A 24,118-nucleotide genomic window follows, 5' to 3' on the forward strand; every position below is an offset into this window, starting at 1 on the left:
CTGGGGACATCTGCCCTAAGAGATATTAAAACCAAGGGCGCCTGGGTGGCTGAATCGGTTAAGCATCTGCCTTGGCTCAGGTCATGATCCCAGGGTCCTGGGATCTAGCCCCGCATCTGCTCCTTGCTCAGTGGGGAGCCTGCTTCTCCCTCTCCCCCTGCCGGCCGCTCCCCCTAATTGTGCTCTCTCTCTGTGTCAAATAAATAAAATCTTAAAAAGAGAGAGAGATTAAAACCAATGACTGATCCTCAATAAATGAAAACATCATATTATCACAGGGATAGAACATCGCACCAGAATAGAAAATGTAGAAATAGACCACAAAACACGAGGATTTAGTGTATGAAAAAGGCAGCATCACAAATCAATGGGAGGTAAAGACACTTTGTCATAAATGATGAGACAACTGGGTAGCGATTTGGAAAAAGACAGAGTTAGAGCTATACTTCACACCATACACCAAGATAATTTTGAATGGACCAAAGGCTCAGTGTTTAAAAGTGAGCATACGCAAAGTAAATGTAAAAAGTGAAACCACAGCAGACATACTGCAGTGTCAATTTAGGCGTTTGTAAACACATACACAAACGAGAGGTTATTAAGAAGGGCATTCCTTTGGCCAGAGAAGCCCTGCATAGACGAGTCCTCTACTTCGCAGGAATGCATTGCTCCCAACTCCACTCTCCCCAGCCTGGAGAGCAACCCACTCCGCCACTATCTGCCTTGCCCGCGGAGGCGCTCGAGGAAACGCCTCCTTGCCTTCCCGCATTCTGATAGGCTCTCGAGACCGAGGCTGCAAAGAGACCCACGGCCCTATTGGCTAGTGGGCGTGGCCTGCGCGGGGCTTCATGGGAGTTGTAGGCTCCTGCGACTCGGCGTCTGACGTCGGTGATTTCGGCCCCGTGAGCACTGCGGTGGTGAAGAGGTGGGTGTGTCTGGAGACGGGGTGCGGGGAGGGGCGAGGATGCAGGTGAAAAAAACGAAGGATTTAAAATTAAAGAGAAATTAGGGTTGCGGGCCCTCAGGAAGGGGCGAACCTACTTGGAAGTGGGGCACAGAGCGTTGGGGTGGGGGAGCGCAAGTTCTACGGCCAATCAGACATTGCAATTCTTGCCTTAGCAACCACTCCGGACAGCTAAGGCCCGGTCCCTTGCCCCGACTCCAAGGAAAGGGGAGGAGCCCGGGCTGTTTAAATGGCTTTGGGCTCGAGTGGAGAGAAGCCGGTGCCGTTTCCTTCCCCGCTCTGGTGGCTGGGAACCTGCGGCTCGGTGGGCGGGGAACAGCCGCGTCCCGGAGGCACGCCAACTCCCCGCCGATTGGCCCACAATTCCTCGGGGGCGGGGTCTGGGGCGGGCAGGTTCCCGCCCGCTGCGAGGCGAGGACCTCCGGGATTCCTAGAGAGGACTCGGAAGTGCTCTTGGCGGTGGGATTGATGGCTCGACCCCGTTGGACAGGGAAAGCTCGGACTTGCTTACTTCCGGCGAGGAAGTGTTGCGAAGTGTCGGCTTCGGTTTTCTCTCCGTTTGTGGGAAGAAACCTGTCTTCCCAAGCGTGGCTGCGAGAGCTTGGTCTCCAGGAGAGCTCCCCGGGACTGGTGCCTGGAGGAAAGGGGATGGGCTTTGTGTCCAGACGGGGGTCCTCTGTCTAACCTTGACCGGCCCGGTTTCCGTGACTATGGGGTCAGGGGCGCTTCTGAAGAATCCAGGTCCAAATCTGTACTTATAACTGTGCTTCTCTTCGGGACCAATGAAGTCTCTTCTTGGTCTGTCATGCTCTTGTGGCATGAAGGACAGGACCCGTTTTGGCTATTGTAATGTTTTTAACCCGTGTTTTGACTTAAGTTTGGCTTGTGGTAGAGAAAAGCAGAGACTGCGTCTGGACTAGTTAGTAAGTCTTGTCCTATTACTTATATGAAATGTAATGTTCTTCACCATTAAAACTGTATTCGGTTAGGCCTGATGTCAGATTTTTATTGCTCTTCTTTACATTTTTTAAATGTTGGAAATGTTCTCTATTAGTAATTTTATGGGTGGAGTGACGGCTGTCTTGTAGTCTATATTTTAAAGTAAGTTGCACTGTTGAGTGGTCTTTAGTACCGATGACCTCTTTGTCATCTCTTTGCTAATAATGATTTCCAATATATCAGTAGGTTGCACACTAATGGAAGTGCCCTTCGGAAGATCTTAAAGAGCAGAAAACAGATTTGATCTGTGTGACAGCTAACCTGGAGAGACATCCCTCTGAGTTGGAATGATAATGACAGAGTCTGGGGAAGTTATAGACTTAGACCCTCCAGCTGAGACTTCACAGGAGCAAGAAGACCTTCTAATAGTGAAGGTGGAAGAAGAAGACTGCACGTGGATGCAGGAGTACAATCCTCCAGTGTTTGAGACTTTTTACCAGCGCTTCAGGCACTTCCAGTACCATGAGGCCTCAGGCCCCCGGGAGGCCCTGAGCCAGCTCCGGGTGCTCTGCTGTGAGTGGCTCAGGCCTGAGCTGCACACCAAGGAGCAGATCCTGGAGCTGCTGGTGCTGGAGCAGTTCCTGACCATCCTCCCTGAAGAGTTCCAGACCTGGGTGAGAGAACATCACCCGGAAAGTGGAGAAGAGGCTGTGGCTGTGGTAGAAAATATACAGAGAGAACTAGAGGAACGCAGGCAACAGGTGAGCGAAAGGGGACACATTGGAGCAATGAGGAAGGAGAGGAAGAGAGTTAGGTGCTGCTGAGCAGGGGTGAGATCCTTTGAGCTCTGGTGCTTCATCCATATTCTTTTGTTCTCCTGGGATTAGGTACACTGTGGAGATTTCCTGCCACTCCAGCAAAGAGAAGCAGTATCCAGTGTGTTAATCTGGAGAAGACAGTCAGCGATTTTATTTATTTTTAAAATTACTGTTTCTATTTTTTGAATGACATGATACAAAATTCAAAAGGTGCATAAGGTTGTTATGAAAAGTAAGTTTCCTCCCGCCCCTAATTCCCCGGCTGCCTAGTTCTCTTCAGACGCAGCCGCTGTCACCTGATGCCTGTATATCCTTACAGAGATAGACTTTCTTCTCTATATATAAGCGTACGTGTAGATGACATGCTTTAAGAAAACACAAATGTTTTTAAATCACTGTGCGCTTCTGCCTCTTGCTTTTTTCTTATATCTTGGTTTGTTCCATGTCCGTGCAAACAACGCTGCCTCCCTCTCTGAAACTGTGTTACATTCCATTGTGTGGATGGATATACCATAATTTAACTCCCATTGAAAGCCATTTAAGTGATTCCTTTAGGATGTTTCTGAACTTTTACTATAACAAGCTGCAATGATTGTCTTTTACATATGTTATTAATTATAGAATAAGTGCTTAGAAGAAGTCAGATTGTTGGCTCAGGGGCCGTATGCATTTGTAATTTTGACAGCTGTTGACAGATTGCCCTCGGTAGAGCTTATACCGGTTTTTACTCCCTATTGCAGGGTATGAGAGAAATTTTTTGCTCACAGCCTGAGAATGTGATGTTATCCAACTTTTTGTTAGTGCTAATTTGAAAGATGCAATATTCCATTTCTGTGCAATTTTAGTATGCATTTCTCATATTATGAGTGAGTTTGACCTCAGTATGTATTTTAAAGGTCTATGTGTGTACCCTTTGTTGTTGTTTTTTTTTTTTTTTTTTAAAGTAAGCTCCACACCCAGTGTGGGGCTTGAACTCACAACCCTGAGATCAAGAGTCACATGCTACACTGAGTGAGCCAGCCAGGCGCCCTATGTGTCTACCTTTTTTTGTGAATTATCTTTTTACAGTATTTACCTATTTGAAAAAAATAAGCAGTGTGTCTGTCATCTGAGTTGCAAGTTTATTTTTCCACTTTGTTGTTCGTCTTTGCTTATGCAGATTTTTGTTTTGCAGGGTTTTTAATTTTTATGTAGTCCATTTATTTTTTAATTTATGGTTTCTGGGTTTTGTGCCATACTTAGAAAGGCCTTCTCCACTACAATATTATAAGAAAATTTTCTAATAGTCTCTTCTTAGTTTTTTATTTTTATTTATTTTTTGGTGCACGGTGTTTGATATGGTTATAATTTTCTTTCCCCAGATGTCTATCCAGTTGCCCCAGCAACTTATAGTAGTCCCTTTTTTTCCTCTCTGATTAAAATGCCATCTTTGGGGCGCCTGGGTGGCTCAGTCGGTTAAGCGGCTGCCTTCGGCTCAGGTCATGATCCCAGGGTCCTGGGATCGAGTCCCGCATCGGGCTCCCTGCTCTGCGGGGAGCCTGCTTCTCCCTCTCCCTCTGCCTGCTTCTCTGCCTACTTGTGTTCTCTCTCTATCTCTCTGTCAAATAAATAAATAAAATCTTTAAAAAAAAAAAATAAATAAAATAAAATAAAATGCCATCTTTATTACATACCAGATTTCTGCATGTATTTGGGTCTATTTATGGCCTTTTTATTCTGTTTTATTGATCTTATTACCTGTTAATGTATCACTATCTGAATTACTTGAGCTCTGTAAAGGGTTTTGGTATTGATAGGGCTACCCCTCCCTCTTCCAAATTTTTTTTCAATATTTTCTTTTTTCCTTATGAACTTTAGAATTGCTTACTTAAAGTTTTCACCACTCCAAAAATCCTGTTAGTTTTTTTTTTTTTGTGGGGGGGGGGATCCAGTAAATCATGTATTAATTTAGAGAGGATCGATATCTTTATGTTGTTATATCTTCTTGTCTTTTCTTCTCATTTATAACCTGACCCTCTACCTTCTTGTTGCTAGGGTCACACTCTCTTAACCCTTTTTTTTTTTTTGAGCAAAGAAACAAAAATCATGAGACCTTAGGTCACAAGAGTTTGAAGCTAGTTGGAGAATTTCCCTCATTCTTTTTTTTTTTTTTTTTTAAGATTCTATTTATTTGAGAGAGAGAGCGTGAGCTGGGGGAAGAGGAGGGACAAGCCAACTCCCCGCTGAGCGGGGAACCTGACATGGGGCTCGATCCCAGGACCCTGGGATCATGACCTGAGCCAAAGTCAGACGCTTAACCGACTGAGCCACCCAGGTGCCCTTCCCTCATTCTTGAGAGCCATTGCACTTCATTGTAAGGTCGCAGTCTCATTATTCTTCATCTCTGGGTAAGGGGTACTTCAGCCTTCCAGAACATCCTCAGGCTCTTCAGCTGGTTTAGTTCACTCCATGAGGCAAGGGGGCGGCAGAGGGAATTGCTGCTGACCCTCAGCCAGACCTTGGCTATACCGGATGGTTGTCCTCCAGATGGGAATGTCTGAACCTTTCTATTGCCTCCATCAGGACAGAAAGTAAAAGTTCATGGTGACATCTCATTATTCCTTTTTTAAGCCTAATTTGGGACATTAACAAACAAACTTGTCCCTACTTTTTTTATAGTAATAAATATTCAAAAGTACAGTTAAAAACAGACAGGATTTTTGAAACAGAGGATTTACAGCCGCTATGTACATTTACCTCTCTCATTGTGATATGCAGCCTGTCTTTGGAAGGGACACAGAAAAAAATAATTTCTTAGTGGTAGTCAGGGATTTGAGGCCCATAGAGGGCATTTTCTTAAGGGCCTCCACAGCTCACTTTGTTTGCCTTTCTCTCTGCCTGTCGTCTATATCCCCAACATTGTTCCTCAGCTTTATCTCCAGGCGGTTTTTGTCTCTGGCAGGCCTTTTCCCAGGCTTTGTCCTTTACCCCTCCTCCTTGGTTTCTCTGTCCTAGTGTCAGGGGACCTCAAGGGCTGCTTTGCTTTTCGGTGCCGATGTGCCCTTTGACATACTGGGCATCATCTTAACTCTTATCCTGAGCGGGTCCACAAGGACACACAAATTTCCATGCAGAAGGATCTTTGCCGCAACTGTTTTGTAGCCACCTGTTGATGTAACTCCTGTGCCACATTCTGCCAGTGCTAAGAGGGTTAAAATTTAAAGTGCTTTGAAACATAAGGGAGGGGAAGAGGGGGATGGCAATTCTCTCTCAGTGCAGGATCTTAGTATCTGCTAGGATGTTGCTGAGCTAGTACCTTCCAGAAAAGACAGATTGTGGAGACCGGTTGTGGCAGAGTAACTGTGTGTCCCCTAGGGTTGACCGAGAGCCCAGAACGGAAAGATGGAGTACTTAGCAGGTCAGACAGGAACTAGCTCTGGTCTTGGTGTTGGTCTGTCCTACTTGAACGGGGTCCACTAAGGAACTGAGTATGGCTTCCTGTGTCCTATATTGACCTTTGCAACCTCCCTTCTCACTTCTCTCCCCCTTCACTAAACTTGGCCTACCCTGGCTTTCTTATGGTTTCTCGACAGTACCAGATACCTGTTTCTGCCTGAGAGTCTTTGCTTATGTCGTTCTCTCTGCCCTGGACACTTCTGACTTTTTTCCTGGCGGGCTTCTTTTGCCCTTTAGGTGTTTACTTAAAGCGACACTTCCTCAGAAAAGCCTGCCTTGGCCACCCTCTCTCAAGTAGTTTCATCTGTTCTGTCTTAAGGCACTGCTTTCTTCTTCTTTCTAGGGTATAACAGCTTGTAATTATGTATTTGTGCGTGGATATGTTTAATGGGAGTCATCTTCACCTAGAAAGAAACTGTGTTTATTAAGCCACTGTGTAGTCAGTTTGCTTGGCTCATTGTAGATGCACATTAAATATTTGGCAAAAGAGTGAATGGAAAAAGAATGGAAATTTACTGGATTCTTCCATAGCCCTCCCTGCAACATGCTGATCGGTGTGGTTGTGCTTGTTAGATCGTGGTGTGTCCTGAAGTGCTTCCTCAGAAGATGGTGCCACCTGGAGTTGTGCAGGAGTCCCTCAGCCACCAGCTCCCGTCCGTGGACCCCCAGTCTGAACAGGAGCCACAGAAGCCTCATCGCCTGGAGGAAAATGGTGAGGACGTGTGATTCGGTGGAACAGATGTGGCTAGAAGTGGGCGCCCTGGCCATGTGGGTAAGCGGTATCTGTGTGAGAGAGACTTCGGGCTGGGCAGCCACTCTGCAGTCAGCAGGATCGGGAGCTTGGGAAGGGCTGGGGACCTGGCATCCAGTCCCTGGCATTCAGAGAGAGGTCAGCTTGTAGGATGGCTAGGCTGTGCACCGTAGTTCCGTGGGACAGCTGTCGTGACGACGACAGCTCTCAGCGCAGGGACTGTCAGAAGATCTACAGGAGTCCTTTACGAAAGTGTCGTACTTGTTTTACGACAGCTTTCCGGCTCCACCTCGTCGATTTTGTTGTCTTACCGCTTGTGCAAGAACAGCTCTCCAGTTCCCGATTGCACTCGTTTCTGGCTGCCAGTCGTTCACCTTGAAATCTTATTTCAAGCAGTGCCTCACAGTGACCTTTCGAGCGACTGTTCTCTCTCTCTCTCCTCCCCTACCCCCCCTCAACCTTATTAACGTGTATTAGACACATGAAGGGTGAAAGTGAGCTGCTGCGTATCTTATTTATGATGCACATGTCCACAGGTCTTTAACCCTAATCAGAAACTCTCGCTATCAGATATATCTTAGAATTCAGAAATTTTCAGATTTATTAAGGGAATATGATTTATATACCGTATAGTACAGTACCAGCAGGATTTGAGGTGGGACTCCACAGTGACACACATTAGTGAAATGTATGCAGCTTTACGGTGAGTGGATTAAATAAAAACTTTAAAGAGCTTCCCATCAGTTCTGGTCAGGTTTTGCTGTCAAATTAGTTCAGTGTGTAACTTTATGAGAGGAAGGCCTTTGGTATTGAGAGCTTGGGGATTTCAGAATGTGGAGAACCTGTGTTCCAGGTTCGGCCCCAGGCTTGCTTCTGTTCTCCCCTTAGGGGTCAGGCCTTCCATTTCACATGCCCCACGGCTCTGACCTTCTCCAGCTTTCCTTTCACTGTGGTAATAATAACAGAAGTGTTACTTATGTAGAGTTTACTGGGTGTCGGCAAGTGTCCCAAGTGCTTTACTTGTAGGAATTCATTAAGCCCTCAGTGTACCAGAAAAAATAGTCTTTGCTGTTTACCACCAGGGGCCAAGGGATCCTTTATTTTATATATATATATTTACTATTCTATTTAATTTATTATTATTTATTTATTATTTTACTTTATATATATTATCATGTATATGTTATTTATGAATAATTTACAGAATAATCAAAGGATAATAAAAAATAATTCTCAAGGAAATTTTAATAAGAACCTCTTTATATCAAGTACATTTTGATAATAGAAACATTGTAAAAAAATGAAAGAATACCGTTACACAGTACTGTCCCTGTTCCCTTTAGAAAAATGAATACTGTCCTTTTCACAAAATGGGATGGTCCAGAATCTTGTTGCAAAATCTTGCCTCATGAAGTCCTTCCTGTTGAATAATTCAGTGGATGAGAATGTCATATTTCCTTTTTGAAATTAGAAATAGAGTGTTTATCGTTGATTCTTATGTTTGAGAAAATTTACCTCTGATACTGTTTGTAGACTCCTTCAAAGATTTGCCCTTTGGCTTCAGTTTCATCATTATCGTGTGGAATACACTGCTCTGTCTCTTCATGTCATCTTCTTACTCATCTAGTAATAGTGAAGTGTCTTTTGCTGCTAATTTTTTTCTCTTTGCTGATAGGGGTGGAAAATGAAAAATTCTGAATTCACAACTATGCTCAATGAAAGCTAAAAGCGGGTGTCAATAGTCTTATACCTTCTTGAAGATGATGCAGAACTCTGGGCAATGAATTTAATACTTGGAGACTAGTGAAGAATGATGATTTATTTCACTCTTACATCATCATCCTAAGTATTTCCTTTATTCTCCTGTTTTCTTACTATTTTAGTTTTTTCTGCTATCATTGGGAATAATTAATGAGTAATGATTGGTAAATATGTGGTAATTCCTAGGATGATGAATTAGGAAAATGTTTTATGATACAGGAAAAATAAGATCACTCAGATCTCAAAATGTACCCTACATGTGGAGAAGAGGCCAGTGGATCCATATAGAAATTACAAGACAGAATGAGTCATATTCTATTTTTTAATAATACTAAAATAAATTTTCTTCTTCAGAAGACCTCTAAAGGGATAAAAGTCATGTAATTCCAGCCTTTAAAAATAGTTAACACTAAAAAAAAAATAGCTAACACTGTTTATTTATTTTTTGTTTTTAAAATTTTTATTTATTTACTTGGCAGAGAGAGACACAGCGAGAGAGGGAACACAAGCAGGGGGAGTGGGAGAGGGAGAAGCAGGCTTCCCGCGGAGCAGGGAGCCCGACGCGGGGCTCGATCCCAGGACCCCGGGATCACGACCCAAGCCAAAGGCAGACACTTAACGACTCGGGGCCAGGTGCCCAAGTTAACACTGTTTAAAAAAGAAACGCCAAGAAACGCCAAACCCCAAATTGCGTCTAATACACTTAGTTGGCATAGCAAGGGTTAATGTCCACACTGACCCAATAGAATAGGTACTACTGTTATCCTCATGTTAGAAATTAAGAAGCTGAGGCCTAGTCAGGTTAGGTAATTCATTCAAGGTCACGGAGCTGTCAGTGACTGAGCTGGGATTCTAACCCCAGCAATCCAGCTCTGCATTCATCCTTTTACCCCAGTCCGAGCTGTGCTGCTTTTGCCTTTCCTGCAGGCCCCCCCAAGTGCAGACTCCTGTCCTCTTCCCTCCACTGCCAGAGTCTCATCATGCCAGGCTGCTCTTCCTTCTGTCCCTAGGTGCTGCTTCTCTTCTCTGCCCTGTTAGCTAGACCCAGCCAGTTTCTTTCTTCCAACAAAATTACGAGGTTTGTTTTGTGTTTGTTTCAGTTTTTGATTTCTGTGCACTGGGGAAGGCTGCATTCCTCCTGCCTTTGATAGCACCAAAGGCTGGTTTTCTGTCTTTGGGACTAATTCCAGCGTGAGAAGGGTGAAGTCATTTGCTGAAAAGCTAAAGAAACAAAAGGTTTTACAGGAACGTCATAAAATAAGTGGTATTGTTTGGAGTGTAATTATTATTATTATTCCAGTTGTGATTGGAATGTAGTCTACACTCAAAATCAAAATCACTGTTTAAGTACAGACTACATTCGTCCCTTTCTTTGAGTCCTGTTTTGACTCTGTAGCCACACTCCTGGTTTCAGCTGCCATCTCTGTTTCTGGCTTTCGTCTCTAACCATGATCTCTTTCTTTTTGTGTCATTGCTGATTACATCCTAGTCCTTGGACAGAAGCAAGCTGCATAACAACATACATCTTTAGGACCAGGGAAACCATAGCAACATCCTAAACTGTCAGGTTAAAGATTAATACCAGGTGGATCTGTCCAGATCAGGGCATATATAGACAATGAGATCGTATGCACCACCAGTCTCGCACAAAGAACAAGCAGAGGTGACACAGCAGGGGTCAGAAGGTCACCAACATCTAGAGATCAGACCCTGCAGGCATTGCACATGCAATTCAGTCTGCCCAGAGAGCACCCTCATCCCCCCAACCCACCCCAACCCTACTGACCAGAGTCACTTCCTGTGGAAGGGCTTTCCTGATGCTCCCACCTTCCCCCTCTCTGCCCTGGAGGTTCCCGTTTCCATGCTCTTGTGGGAACTTGGGTGAATTTCAAGTATATTACCCTTACCCTGTGCTGGAAGTAAGTGAGGTTCACATGTCTGCTCTCCCCACTAGACAGTGAAGTTTTTGGAAGGCAAGAATTGCTTTATCTGCCTGTTCTTATAACACACAATGTAGACTTAGTGCATTACTAATTGCCTGACTCTCCATCAACCATAGTAGCTTCTGGAAGGAAGAGAATGTGGACTAAGACCTTGCTAGTCAAAGGGTGGCTCAAGGAGCAGCACCAGAATCACCTGGCTTTGTTAGAGGTGCAGAATATGGGGGCCACCACAGACCTGCTGAGCCATATCTGCCCTGTACCAAGCCCTCCACGTGATCTGTGTGCGCATTAAAGTTTGAGAAGCCCTGGGCTCTTGGTAGCGCTTCAGCTTCGTGGAAGCTACGGCACTGGTTAATCTTTGAGATGACTGGATTTGATCCTGGCGGAGCAGGTTGCATCCTTTACAGGGGACTGGCACAGTCTTGAGGTCACTGGCAGGGATTAGCCTGACCAAGGCAGGGAGTCTAGTTTTTTGGGGGGAAGAGTCAGTGTAGTTAGGTGGGGGAGGAGTCACAACGTGGAGGGCCTTGAGAGCTGAGCAGAAAAATTTGGCCTTGCAACAGCAAGGCGCCATCGTGGATTCTTGAGCGAAAGTAGAACATGATGGCAATCGGAACTGGGCAAAGATACTCTCACTGACACCTCTTTTTCTCCCCCCTCAGCCCTACCTGCTCTCCAAGTTCCTTCCCTTCCCCTGAAGGACAGCCAGGAGCTGACAGCCTCACTTCTCTCGGCTGGGTCCCAGGTGAGCCAGCGTCCCATGCCCGCAGTGAGGACCCACGTCTGTTCTTGGACAAGTAGCTGCCCTAATCCTGAATCTCCATTAGGAGTTCTGTCTCTCACTGCAGACCGAGCCCTTCTGGGGTTCCTACTTGAATGTCGCTTTCCCTTCTACCCAGTGCTCCCCTCTCCTCTTTGAAGCACAGACCCTCCCTCTGTTTTTTCCCTTCATGCTCCCAATTCTTCCCCTCACTCCAAATTTGGATCTAGGGAATGGAAATTTAGTGGCGATCTCGTGTTTCAGAAGTTGGTGAAAATTGAAGATGTGGCTGATGTGGCTGTATCCTTCATCCTGGAGGAATGGGGACATTTGGACCAGTCCCAGAAGTCCCTCTATAGGGATGACAGGAAGGAGAATTATGGGAGTATTACTTCCATGGGTAAGAATGATTTCATCTGTGCTTGGATTAGGACATCTTAATTTTGTTATAAAAAGTATTTCTGGCACATCGGATAAAAGCATGTATGTGACTTAATTACTGTGACTGCTTATTTTTTTTTCTGTGAAAGAGTAAATTGACATTCCTTTTTTTTTCTCTTATTCAGCTTATTCTTTTTTTTTTTTTTTTTAAAGATTTTATTTATTTATTTGAGAGAGAGAATGAGATAGAGAGAGCATGAGAGGGGGGAGGGTCAGAGGGAGAAGCAGACTCCCTGCTGAGCAGGGAGCCCGATGCGGGACCCGATCCCGGGACTCCAGGATCATGACCTGAGCCGAAGGCAGTCGCTTAACCAACTGAGCCACCCAGGCGCCCCTTATTCAGCTTATTCTGATCATTTCTGTCATCATCAGGGTATGATTGACGTCTTGATAATACCTGGGGGATAGTATTTGCAATCCAGCAAATGCTCTCGTTTTAGTGCTTTAAGATAAAAGAGCTCAGAACTAAAAGGCTTGGGTTTTAACAGATTCATAGTAGTTATTGGATTCTGTTCCTTGACAAGTTGAATAATTATTTTTTTTTAAAGATTTTATTTATGTATTTGACAGATAGAGACATAGAGAGAGAGGGAACACAAGCAGGGGGAGTAGGAGAGGGAGAAGCAGGCTTCCCGCGGAGCAGGGAGCCCGACGTGGGGCTCAATCCCAGGACCCTGGGACCATGACCTGAGCCAAAGGCAGATGCTTAACAACTGAGCCACCCAGGCGCCCTGACAAATTGAATAATTCTTAACTGAATAATTCTCACTTGTGAAAGCATCTCAGACCTCACTGAATAACTGTTTATTAGAGTACATTTGACCCTTGAACAACACAGGGCCAGAGGTGCCGACCCCCCCACGCAGTCGAAAGTCTGTGTATAACTTTTGACTCCCCCAAAACTTAACTACTCATAGCCTACTGTTGACCCGAAGCCTTCCAGTAACATAGAGCCAAAAAAAAAATTTTTTTTAATTAAAAAAATTAAATAAATAATAATAAATTAAAAAATTTAGAAAAACCATAAAGCCGATTAACACATAGATTGTATATGTGTCCTATACTGTGTTCCTACATGAGAGTAAGCTAGAGAAAAGGAAGTGCTATTAAAATAGTAAGGAAGAAGAACTGCATTTACAGGGCTGTATGTATCGAAAGAAATCGGTGTGTCAGTGGACCTGCGCAGTTCAAACTCATGTTATTCAAGGGGCAACTGTGTTATCAGAGGTCTCCCTTTTCCCCAGTGCATGGGTGGCTGGTTGTTCACTCCATCTCCATTCTCAGATCATGGGTGCTTATTTCATGACGTTCGCCTTGCTATCTCCATTTTACATGTCCTCATCCCTTCTTGAATTTTGTGCCCCAAATGAGATTTTGAACCTGTTTCTAAATTATCCTGGAAACTCATACTCAATTATGTGCCTAGAGCAAATTATAAAAATCTCAGCACCGTAGCAAACATTTTGGAGCTTATGGCTTTTAGCTTCTTTTGAATGAATTTTCTTAAAAGAACCACCACATACCAAGCACTCTGGTAGACTTTAGATGAAATACATATATAATGCCAAATCTGTCTTTTTTTTTTTAAGTTTATTTATTTAATTAATCTCTACACCCAGCATGGGGCTCAAACCCACCACCCCGAGATTAAGAGTCACATGCTCCTCTGAGCCAGCCAACCCCATATAATGCCAAATTTCTTTTAAGCATTACAGCAGTTTACATTGTTCTAAGAGTTTTAGTTCACTTGCAGGCTTTTATTTAAAAAATAAAATGGACTCCTACTCTCTGAAATTTTCCATTTCTTTTAATACTAGTGATACATATTTGTATTTCCTTTTATTCAGTTTACTTGTACGTGTTCTCTGCGGCTTTATCTGTGGGGATCTTAGTGGTGGTGTTTCATCTCAAGGGGTTACTTATGTAGCACAAATGTTATATGCAATGAAGATATTTTTTCATTCTTTTTTTAAATGAATTTCAAATACCTCACTTGTCTAATTTGAGCCTGGTAGTATTTTCTTTTTTTCAATTACTTTGCAGGCATTTAATGGGTTTCAGGCTTTCAGAACTTGGCACAGTTCTTTTTTATACTGTTTTCCAAGCAGTTTTAAATTTGTCCTTTCCGATTTTGTAAAAAATCCATCTGTTCATTACAGTCTCTTTACAACTCTAGTGTACTCCTACATTAAGAACACATTTGATGATTTCTGCCCCTTAACTTCTCTGGGAAGGCCACATTAGATATTTTCATGCCTATGTGTTCCTAATAGCATTGAGTAGGTCAGGATTTGGGGCATCTGGGTGGCTCAGTTGGTTAAATGTCTGCCTTTGTTCCTGCCTTTGGGACATGATCCCGGGGTCCTGGGATTGAGCCCTTTGTCAGGTTCCCTGCTCAGTGGGGCTTCTCCCTCTCCCTCTCCCTATCCCTCTGCCCCTCCCCCTGCTCATGCTCTCTCTCTCAAATAAATAAAATCATTTAAAAAAAGAGAGAGAGAAGGTCAGAATTTTAAAAGTATCCATCAGATTCAGAAATGAGATTTTAAAAAAACAGATGTATCCTGAAGACAGCCATTTCAGTGGAGTGTCCGGGACGTTGGGGAACAAGAGACAGTTTCTTTGAAGATTGCAAAGGAGAGGAATTTGAGAAAGCTATCGCAGATACACTTTCAAGAACATTGTGAAGGAAATGAGAAAGGGGGCTTATCACTATAAGGGTACAAAGCTTAGATGGATAGATTGGTTTTGTATGTTCTCTTTTTCTTTCTTTTCTTTTTTATTGGGGGGGGGCAAAGGGAGAGGGAGAGAGAGAATCTCCAGCTGACTTCCTGCTGAGCATGGCGTCCGACATGGGGCTTGATCTCACAACCCTGAGATCATGACCTGAGCCAAAATTAAGAGTCGGATGCTTAACCGACTGAGCCACCCAGTCACCTCTGTATGTTCTCTTTTTCAGTGGGAGAGTTTTAAGCATACTTAAATGCTACTGGAAAAGAACTAGTAAAGAGTGAGTTTGAAATGTTGGGGCAAGGAAGAGGAGATCATTGATGAGGGTGATCCCTCAAAAACAGGATGGCATGGGGAGGTCGGGGGTCTGGGAGGGAGGCTTGGCCTTGGTCAGAGAGACAGCTCTTCCACCATGAGGCGAGGGGAGGATGACAGAGGAAGGCTGCCAGCAAGTTTTTGGTTGGTCTGTAGGATGTTCAAGGAGCTTTGCCTTTCTTTCAAGTAGGAGACAGTCACCTGTTGAGAATGAGCAGGTGATGAAGTAGGTGGCAGAGAAGAGGTTCGAATACATTGGAGAACCTTGTACATGCACATAGTGAAACATATTCAAATAGTATAAAGGGGTATAAAGTGAAAACTGAGTCACTTACCCTGCTTCTCAATCTTCTGTTACTATTACCAGTTTCTGGATTGTATCTCTAGGCATATTCTGTATACACACGTTTTTGCAAAACATGATAACGTGATAACATGCCATACACTAGTGGAATTTTAAAATAACAGTGATATATCTTGGAAGCCATAGTGGAGATATTTTGACATAGCTGATGAGAAAAATGAGTGGGGAAAGGAGCCAGCTCTAGGAACATAGAATGCCAGCAGGGCAGCAGTGAGGTTGAAGAGCCTGAATCTTTAAAGCACCAAATCTGCCTGATTTGTTTTTGTCTCCCCTGCCCCCCACCATTGTATTACTAACCAGCTGGGCAGAGCATTGAGCAAGAAGCATGGTCTTCTGTCAGCTACACAAATAAACCAAGAGAATCAACAGAAAGCTTGTCATGTACATGGGAAAGAGGTGGGGAAAGAGGGAAAAAGCAAATCTGTAAACCCATTGGTGTGACAACCTATATAATCGCCGTATCAGGAAAAGGGCAATTGTTAATAGAACCAAAGAGGTGCATTGGGCTAATCTTATTTATTTATTTATTTTTTTCAAATTCACCCCTGGAGAAAGAAAACCATGTGCTTTTTTGACTTGTTGGTTGGGAGAGAATTCTAGTAAGAATAAAATGTGTGGGCATAAGCAGATGTGAGTAAAAGAGAAAAAGAAATCCTATGATGACAGAGATTACCTGCCTACTTAAATGGGGGAGGAAAAAACGATTCTTTTTTATTATATGTTTGTTTCTACTATTAAGATGTCTTTTTAGGAAGAGAATTAAGGTAAAAGAGTTTTAAGAAATTAAAATTCGGGGCGCCTGGGTGGCTCAGTTGGTTGAGCGACTGCCTTCGGCTTAGGTCATGATCCTAGGGTCCTGGGATCGAGCCCCGCATCGGGCTCCCTGCTCGGCGGGAAGCCTGCGTCTCCCTCTCCCACTCCCCCTGCTTGTGTTCCCTCTTTCACTGTCTCTCTCTCTGTCAATTAAATAAATAAAATCTTTAAAAAAATTGTAAAAAAAATAGGGCGCCTGGGTGGCTCAGTTGGTTAAGCGACTGCCTTCGGCTCAGGTCATGATCCTGGAGTCCCGGGATCGGGTCCCGCATCGGGCTCCCTGCTCGGCAGGGAGTCTGCTTCTCCCTCTCCCACTCCCCCCTCTTGTGCTCTCTCTCTCTCTCAAATAAAAAAAAAAAAAAAAAAAAAAAAAAAAAAAAAATTGTAAAAAAAATAAATTAAAATTCAAGTTTTCTTGATGGAATAAGAATTATAACTTCTCACTCTGTAAAAAAAAAAAAAAAGGTTAGTACTAGTATCTACCTCAAAAGGTCATTGTTAGGATTATATGCCATAAAATCGTAAAACCCTTATAGTCCTGGTCCATTGTAGCACTCAGCACTCAGCTTTCATTACCATTATTCTGTAATATTTGAAAACAACCTTGCTGTTTACAAAAAAAAAAAAATTTTTTTTTTTTAAAGATTTTATTTATTTGACAGAGAGAGACAAAGCAAGAGAAGGAACACAAGCAGGGGGAGTGGGAGAGGGAGAAGCAGGCTTCCCGCTGAGTAGGGAGCCCGATGCGGGACTCGATCCCAGGACCCTGGGATCATGACCTGAGCCGAAGGCAGACGCTTAACGACTGAGCCACCCAGGTGCCCCCCCAAAAAAATCTTATTAGAAAGTTCTCAATAGACCCTGGTGTCTCTCTCTCTAGCATATAAAAAATAATATTCCCTGTTTTTTAATTACTGAAGATTTGTCTCTGCAAAGCATATTGAACGTCCATGCTTCAAGTGAAATGTAGGTTGTTGATCCAGTTACATAGGGAGATGATTGCAGTTTGTCCGGCCTCTGTATTCATCAGTGACTCTTGGGTGTTAAGCTAGCTCTTGTCAGTACTAGATTCTTCTCTGGATATAGAAAGAATACTTTTTTTCCTTTAGACTTATTCATACCAAACTGAGATTCTTGGGGGATTAAAAAAGTTGGAAAGATCATCTTTCTTCTCCAGGGTATGAATGAACAGGAAGAAGAAGGTGAAAACTGGGTTAGCTGCACAACCCAATATCACATTTTGTGAAGAATTTGTATTGCACAGGTGTGCACAAACAGGTACTGTTAAGTACCCCACCAAGAGGACATTACCTTCACTAAATAGAAGGACTGCTCTCCCAGTTTCATCCGTTTGACACGTTCTTGCCAGCTCTTCTGTCCCCGACCTGTTTCTGCTGGAGGATTCTTTGTCCCCTCCCAGTAGCATAAAGCCGCCTTTGCCAAGTCCTGCGGTGCTAGCACATGTCGGCTTCATAATTACCCACGTCCTCAGTCATTTTGTTTCTTCCAGCATGGGGAGTAGCTAATCCGTTTTCCTTCTCTTATTTCAGATTACGAATCTGGGCATGACAATGTGGAACTCGCCGTAAAGCAGATTTCCAATGATGCTGAACCCCACTGGATGACTTCAGGAAGCCCTGAAAGAAATGTTCCCCAGAGTCAAGGGTTTGGAGAAGTTAGTGACCTTCATGGCATGGTAGAGAGGTGGCAGGTAAACCCCGCAGTGGGGAAATCAAGGCAGAACCCTTCCCAGAAAAAAGATCTTGGTACCATCGCGGATGTTAACCGTAAGCACAACACAAGTGGCGAGAGAGGTCACAAATGTAACGATTGTGGTAAATTTTTCCTTCAAGCCTCAAACTTCATTCAACATCGGCGAATCCACACTGGAGAGAAACCGTTTAAGTGTGGTGAATGTGGGAAAAGCTACAATCAGCGGGTGCATCTGACTCAGCACCAGCGAGTTCACACTGGTGAGAAACCCTACAAGTGTCAGGTGTGCGGAAAAACCTTCCGCGTGAGCTCACACCTCGTCCAGCATCACAGCGTGCACAGCGGAGAGAGGCCGTACGGGTGTACCGAGTGCGGGAAAAACTTCGGTCGGCACTCCCATCTGATCGAGCACCTGAAACGCCACTTCAGAGAGAAATCCCAAAGATGTAGGTATTGGGAGTTTGTGTTCAGAGAATAGATGGAGGCGAAAATGGTTTTATGAGCTTAGAGCAGTAGGACAGATGGGTTGTGCTGACTGGGAGCAGTAGCTAAGGGGCAGAAATCACAGTCCATTTTGTTGTTTTATACTTTAATTGGTCCAGTGAGTAGGCAAACCTATGCCCTCTCCACCCTCCCCACAGCTTCCCTCTTGGCAGAAGCACCTGCTTTCAGCTCTCTTACATGTTTCTTCTGATAAATCCCCCCCCCTTTTTTTTTTTTAAAGATTTTATTTATTTGAGAGAGAGAGCACGGGCAAGGGGTGGGGAGAGGGAGAAGCAGGTTCCCCGCTGAGCAGGGAGCCCGATGTGGGACTTGATCCCAGGACCCTGGACCCCAGGACCGACTGCCTTCGGCTCAGGTCATGATCCTGGAGTCCCTGGATCGAGTCCCGCATCGGGCTCCCTGCTCGGCAGGGAGCCTGCTTCTCCCTCTGACCCTCCCCCCTCTCGTGTGCTCTCTCTCTCTCTCTCTCTCTCATTCTGTCTCAACTAAATAAATAAAATCTTTAAAAAAAAAAAAAAAAAAAAGAAAGCAGGAGGAAAAAAAATGACCCACAATCCCACCATCCTAATAGAACTGTTATTATTTAGCGTATTCCTTCTATCTTTTTTTTTATAAGCTTATTTTTATGTAGGTGTATTCAGAGGGTACAGTTAAATATTAGACACACTTTGTCCGGTGTGGCTTGGCTCTCCTGTTTGTTATTTCTGACAACCTGCCGTTGTGTGGAGACATCAACACTTAATTGTTCCTCAGTTGAACTTCTAATTTTTTCTCTTTTGTTCTGATAACTGTGCCTTAAAAAAAAACAACTATGCCTTAAAAAAAATAGGATTATTTCCTTATAATAGATGCCCAGAAGTGGGATTAGTGGATGAAAGGCCAAAAACATTTTTATGGGTCTTGATACATACTGCCAAATTGCTTTTCCAGTCACCACATATTAGTTTTACTATATTTCTCGCAGGGTGATCAGACTTTTTTTTTTTTTTAAGATTTTATTTATTTATTTGATAGAGAGAGACACAGCGAGAGGGAACACAAGCAGGGGGAGTGGGAGAGGGAGGAGCAGGCTTCCCGCAGAGCAGGGAGCCCAATGCAGGGCTGGATCCCAGGACCCTGGGATTGTGACCTGAGCCGAAGGCAGACGCTTAACGACTGAGCCACCCAGGCGCCCCAGACATTTTTTTTTCCACAAATGGGGTAAGCAGAAGAGACGTCTTTTCTGTATTCATTTTCATTATTTTGGTTATCAGTAAGGTTGAACAATTTTCCTTGTTCGTTTACTTATTTTTTCTTAGCTGTTCAAGTGACATTAAATTTATATATGGAAGAGATCACAGTCAATCATGCTGTGGGGCGCCTGGGTGGCTCAGTCGGGTGGTGAGCATTAAGGGTGGTGAGCATTCACAGGTTCGATGCCCTGGTGGGGAAACAAGCTCAGGTGACGGCTAAGAGTGAAGAGAGCAGAGATTCACCTATCACCCACCCTCTTGACGATAGTTTTTATTGGCTCATTTCTCTTTTGTCCTGGATCCTAATCAGGTATTCTTCCAACTCTATCCCCCTCATAGTCCTTTGCTTCCCATTCTTCAGTTCTTATCTGCTCTCTCCATCCAGCTGTGTTTTTGTTCTGACTCAGTCTGTCTGCCTCAGTCCTGTTTGCATTTCAGAATCCTCTCTCTCCTTCCTGGATGTTAGAAGTGTGGTGCTCCTCCCTAGCAATTGCCTCGCCTCAGTCACTCTCACCATCCTGCTTAGCGAGCCTCTTCATCTCATTCTTTTCATGAGACAAATTCTTTTGACTCCCACTGGCGTCAGGCACATCCAGGCATCCTCCCCCCCCGCCTTTGTTACTGCCTTCACATCGTGGTTTCACCTGATTATCCTCTTTCTCCTGACAGTTCATATTTCTACTGTAAAAGAACTGGTGACAGGGGCACCTGGGTGGCTCATTGGTTTAGCGTCTGCCTTCGGCTTAGGTCATGATCCCAGGGTCCTGGGATCGAGCCCTGTGTCAGGTTCCCTGCTCGGTGGGGAGCCTGCTTCTCCCTCTGCCTGACCCTCCCCCTGCTTGCTCGTGCTCTCTCTCAAATAAATAAAATCTTAAAAAAAAAACACACAAAAAACTGGTGACATTTGCATTTCCTCTTTATTTCAGGCAGTGACAAAAGAAGTAAGAATACAAAATTGAATGTTAAGAAGAAAATTTCAGAATTTTCAGAAGCCGATGTGGAACTCTCAGGAAGAATCCAAAGAAATGTTTCTCAAGGTCAAGATTTTGGAGAAGGCCATGAGCACCCAGGCAAGTTGGATAGAAAGCAGGGAGTTCCCATGAAAGAGATACTAGGACAGCCCTCTTCAAAGAGGATAAATTTTAACGAAGTCACGTATGTGCACAAAAAATCAGCCACAGGAGAGAGACCACATAAATGTAATGAATGTGGAAAAAGCTTTATTCAGAGCGCACATCTGATTCAACATCAGCGAATCCACACAGGGGAGAAGCCCTTTCGGTGTGACGAATGTGGGAAAAGCTACAATCAGCGGGTGCATCTGACTCAGCACCAGCGAGTCCACACTGGTGAGAAACCCTATACCTGTCACTTGTGTGGGAAAGCATTTAGAGTGCGGTCCCATCTTGTTCAGCATCAGAGTGTGCACAGTGGGGAGAGACCCTTTAAGTGTAATGAGTGCGGGAAAGGCTTTGGGAGGCGGTCCCACCTTGCGGGGCATCTGAGACTCCACTCTAGAGAGAAATCCCATCAGTGTCATGAGTGTGGAGAGATCTTTTTTCAGTACGTTAGCCTCATTGAACATCAGGTGCTCCATATGGGTCAGAGAAATGAAAAAAATGGCATTTGCGAGGAAGCTTACAGTTGGAACCTGACCGTGATTGAAGATAAGAAGATGGAGTTACAAGAGCAGCCTTATAAGTGCGATATCTGTGGCAGAGCCTTTAGGTATAGTTCAGACCTTATTCAGCATTACAGAACTCACACTGCAGAGAAAACCAATAAATGTGATATATGTAGAGAAAGTGTTGGCCAGTGTTCCCACGTAAAACAACACCAAAAAACCTACTCCAACATGAAGTCCCATCAATGTAATGAGTGTGGCAGAGGCTTCACTCTGAAGTCACATCTTAATCAGCATCAGCGAATCCATACTGGTGAGAAACCCTTTCAATGTAAAGAATGTGGAATGAGTTTCAGTTGGAGTTGTAGCCTCTTCAAACATCTGAGAAGTCACGAGAGGACAGAGCCCATAAATACCTTAAGTGTATAGATGTTTCTGTTGTAGAACAGCTCTTACTCAATTTTAGAGAAGCCTTCCTAAGAGAAACCCTTCTCCTGTAATGAATGTAATAACAACTTTCAGCATTCTCTCCAACGTAACCATCAAACCTACAGATATGTTGAAATCCTTCAGTTAGAACTTAGGAACACTGGAGAATCCACAGTGAATAGATATCTGTTTGCTTTCCCCATCGAGAAGTGCTTTTGTTAGCATCTTCATGCTTAAGAATCTAGACAAGAGAGCACCTGTGGATATGGTGGATGAAGGAGAGCCTTCAGGTGGCACTCATTCTTTGGTTAAATTTCAGAACGTTGACACTGAGAAAAGCCTCACTAATGCAGTAGAAATAAGCTTTATTTGTAGTTTCTGCCTTGTTTGACAGCTTATTCAGGGAAGAGCACAGTGAAAGGAAGAGAGAACTCTTCAGCATGATATCTGTTTTGGTACCTCAGCAACGAACCTTTTCTAGAAGCGTTGATCCCAGCCACTAGAATGCTCCAGCTATTGTTCCCATCTTGAGTATTAAAGCCTTTGAAAAGAAATCGACTTAAGGTATTTATATCCTGGCAAAATTGGGGTTCAGAGACTGGATGGTATGTGTTCCCGTTGCATTATACGGTCTCTAATTTCTCCATGAAGCATTCTCTACCTTGTTTTTGTTTTGATTCTATTAGCATCAAAGTTGGCTAGTACCAAGAGGAGTTAAGTGTGTAAATCCAGGAGAGAAACTGTTGGTCAGTCACATCTTAAGGAGAAGAGAGAGGGACCTTGGGAATAGTGAAGAGAAAATAGGCCAAACTGTGGGCTGGTTTTCAGTCCGTCACCCACAAGAATGAGGGCAGCTGTGTTCATGAAAGGACTTAGACCAAGTTGAATTAAGAATCTTGGTCCAAGGTGGGGCACCTGGGTGGCTCAGTTGGTTAAGCGACTGCCTTCGGCTCAGGTCATGATCCTGGAGTCCCGGGATCGAGTCCCGCATCGGGCTCCCTGCTCAGCGGGGAGTCTGCTTCTCCCTCTGACCCTCCCCCCTCTCATGTGCTCTCTCTCTCCTCTCATCCTCTCTCAAATAAATAAATAAAATCTTAAAAAAAAAAAAAAAAAAAAAAAGAATCTTGGTCCAAGGAGAATGTGTAGCAATTCCCAGTGGCCCTGGAGATAGACCTCCTCCATAGGATAATGGTGTATAGAATAAGTGTCAGTTTGGATTGCAGTTGGATTTGAAAGTAAACTGTAACCAGGAGCAGAAAGGTTCGTGTTCTGGTTAGCGCTGTCTTGTGGGAAGGTCGGGGGGAAAGATGACATGGATAAGAGGGTTAATTTGAGCCTCTTTTCTAGAGACGGGGAAAGAGTGCTTCTGGGAACTACTACTACTGATTGCTGGGCTTACAATAAACAATAAATACTTGTTGACTGTATGTGTTGTACATTGGTGCCCTGCCCAGATCCCCTTTATCAAGCTGGCATGCCCATCCCCCAGCTACTCTGAGTTTTGGCTGTTGAGTGCTCATAACTCTCCCCACTCTCCAGAGACTCTGGAAAGTTGTCCTCAGATGGTGGGAGCTGCCTCACAGCAGGGGTGGGAGCTGGTTGAAATGGGGGGTACAAAAGGCTGATTCACTAGGTCTGTCTCAGTGGGGGATGGGGGAACTGTGGTGCATTTACTTTCCCTGCAGAAGGAACTTGTGACCTGCACCTTTCCCCATAGTTCCCTTATTTCTTTCTCACTGGGGAGGAAATGCTTCTAACTTGGTCTTTCTCCCAGAGCCACCGAGACGGCGAAACCTCCCGGATTCCTGGAGAACACCAATGAAGTGGAGTGGGGGGGGCGGGGGCGGGATTTGAGGCACTTCCGGTGGGCTTTCTGGGGCTTGTGTTTGTCCTGAAGGTCTGGTGTTCTGCTCGTCTTCCCTCTTCCGGGTCGACCCCGCGGCTGAGTTCCGGTGTGCGGGTGGCGGGGGGGTCACGAGATGCGTCGTCAGCACCGCGGCGTCTGGCCCCAGCCGGAAGCGGAGGGAAGCGCCCCGCTCACGGTGCCCTCGGCCCCTGTCCAGCCCAGCTTTGTGCTTTGACTTAAACCTAATGACGGGACCCATTAGGAAAGGCATGGGGGGCAAAACGTACGACAGTAGCGTTTTTCTGCCCTTGTACAGAAATAGTAGAATGACTTCACCAGCAAGTGCAGTTCTGGTGGCTCGGACCTAAGGAGAAAGGACATAACCCAGAGAAGGTCCAAAAAAGGAGATTACACAAATCAGAGCGACCACAGATCTGAACCTGTCAGATCACGTGTAGTAGAACTAAGAGACACTATTTGAAATCAGAATGACACAGGGAGAAAAAGTAAGGGTAGGAAAGTAAGGAAGTACCTACGGAGGTACAGAAAATGCAGCAGATAAAAAAATTAGGGATATTCAAGGATGAAGACCAAAATGGAGAAACTAGTGTGTTTTGGACTTGATGTCAGGGACAGTTTTACCTCTTTACATCTGTCTCTTGGTACCTCTGAGCATAATAAATCATGAGTTTGGTGCAATATAGCAACTGGTTTGTTTTATCCTTGGCCAGAAATACTA

General features: G+C 44.4%; 1 protein-coding gene across 6 annotated transcripts; it reads left to right on the top strand.

The window, feature by feature from the left end:
• The first annotated feature begins 879 nt into the window (after positions 1-879).
• Positions 880-22,481, top strand: ZKSCAN5 (zinc finger with KRAB and SCAN domains 5). 6 transcript variants are annotated; one of them, XM_032394029.1, is made up of 7 exons: positions 880-925; positions 2,150-2,664; positions 6,730-6,868; positions 11,274-11,356; positions 11,636-11,771; positions 17,582-18,190; positions 20,407-22,481. In XM_032394029.1, exons 2-7 carry the CDS (start codon positions 2,251-2,253, stop codon positions 21,531-21,533), a joined length of 2,508 nt encoding a protein of 835 aa, XP_032249920.1. In that variant the 5' UTR covers positions 880-925; positions 2,150-2,250; the 3' UTR covers positions 21,534-22,481. The 6 variants fall into 6 exon arrangements, with proteins under 6 accessions (XP_032249920.1, XP_032249919.1, XP_032249918.1 ...); XM_032394028.1 differs by having other exon boundaries at positions 892-925; positions 2,147-2,664; XM_032394027.1 differs by lacking the exon at positions 880-925 and adding an exon at positions 1,411-1,887 and having other exon boundaries at positions 2,147-2,664.
• Positions 22,482-24,118: the final 1,637 nt, after the last annotated feature.

The sequence above is a fragment of the Phoca vitulina genome, unplaced genomic scaffold (assembly GCF_004348235.1).
Source record: "Phoca vitulina isolate PV1807 unplaced genomic scaffold, GSC_HSeal_1.0 scaffold79, whole genome shotgun sequence".
Classification (NCBI taxonomy): Eukaryota; Metazoa; Chordata; class Mammalia; order Carnivora; family Phocidae; genus Phoca; species Phoca vitulina.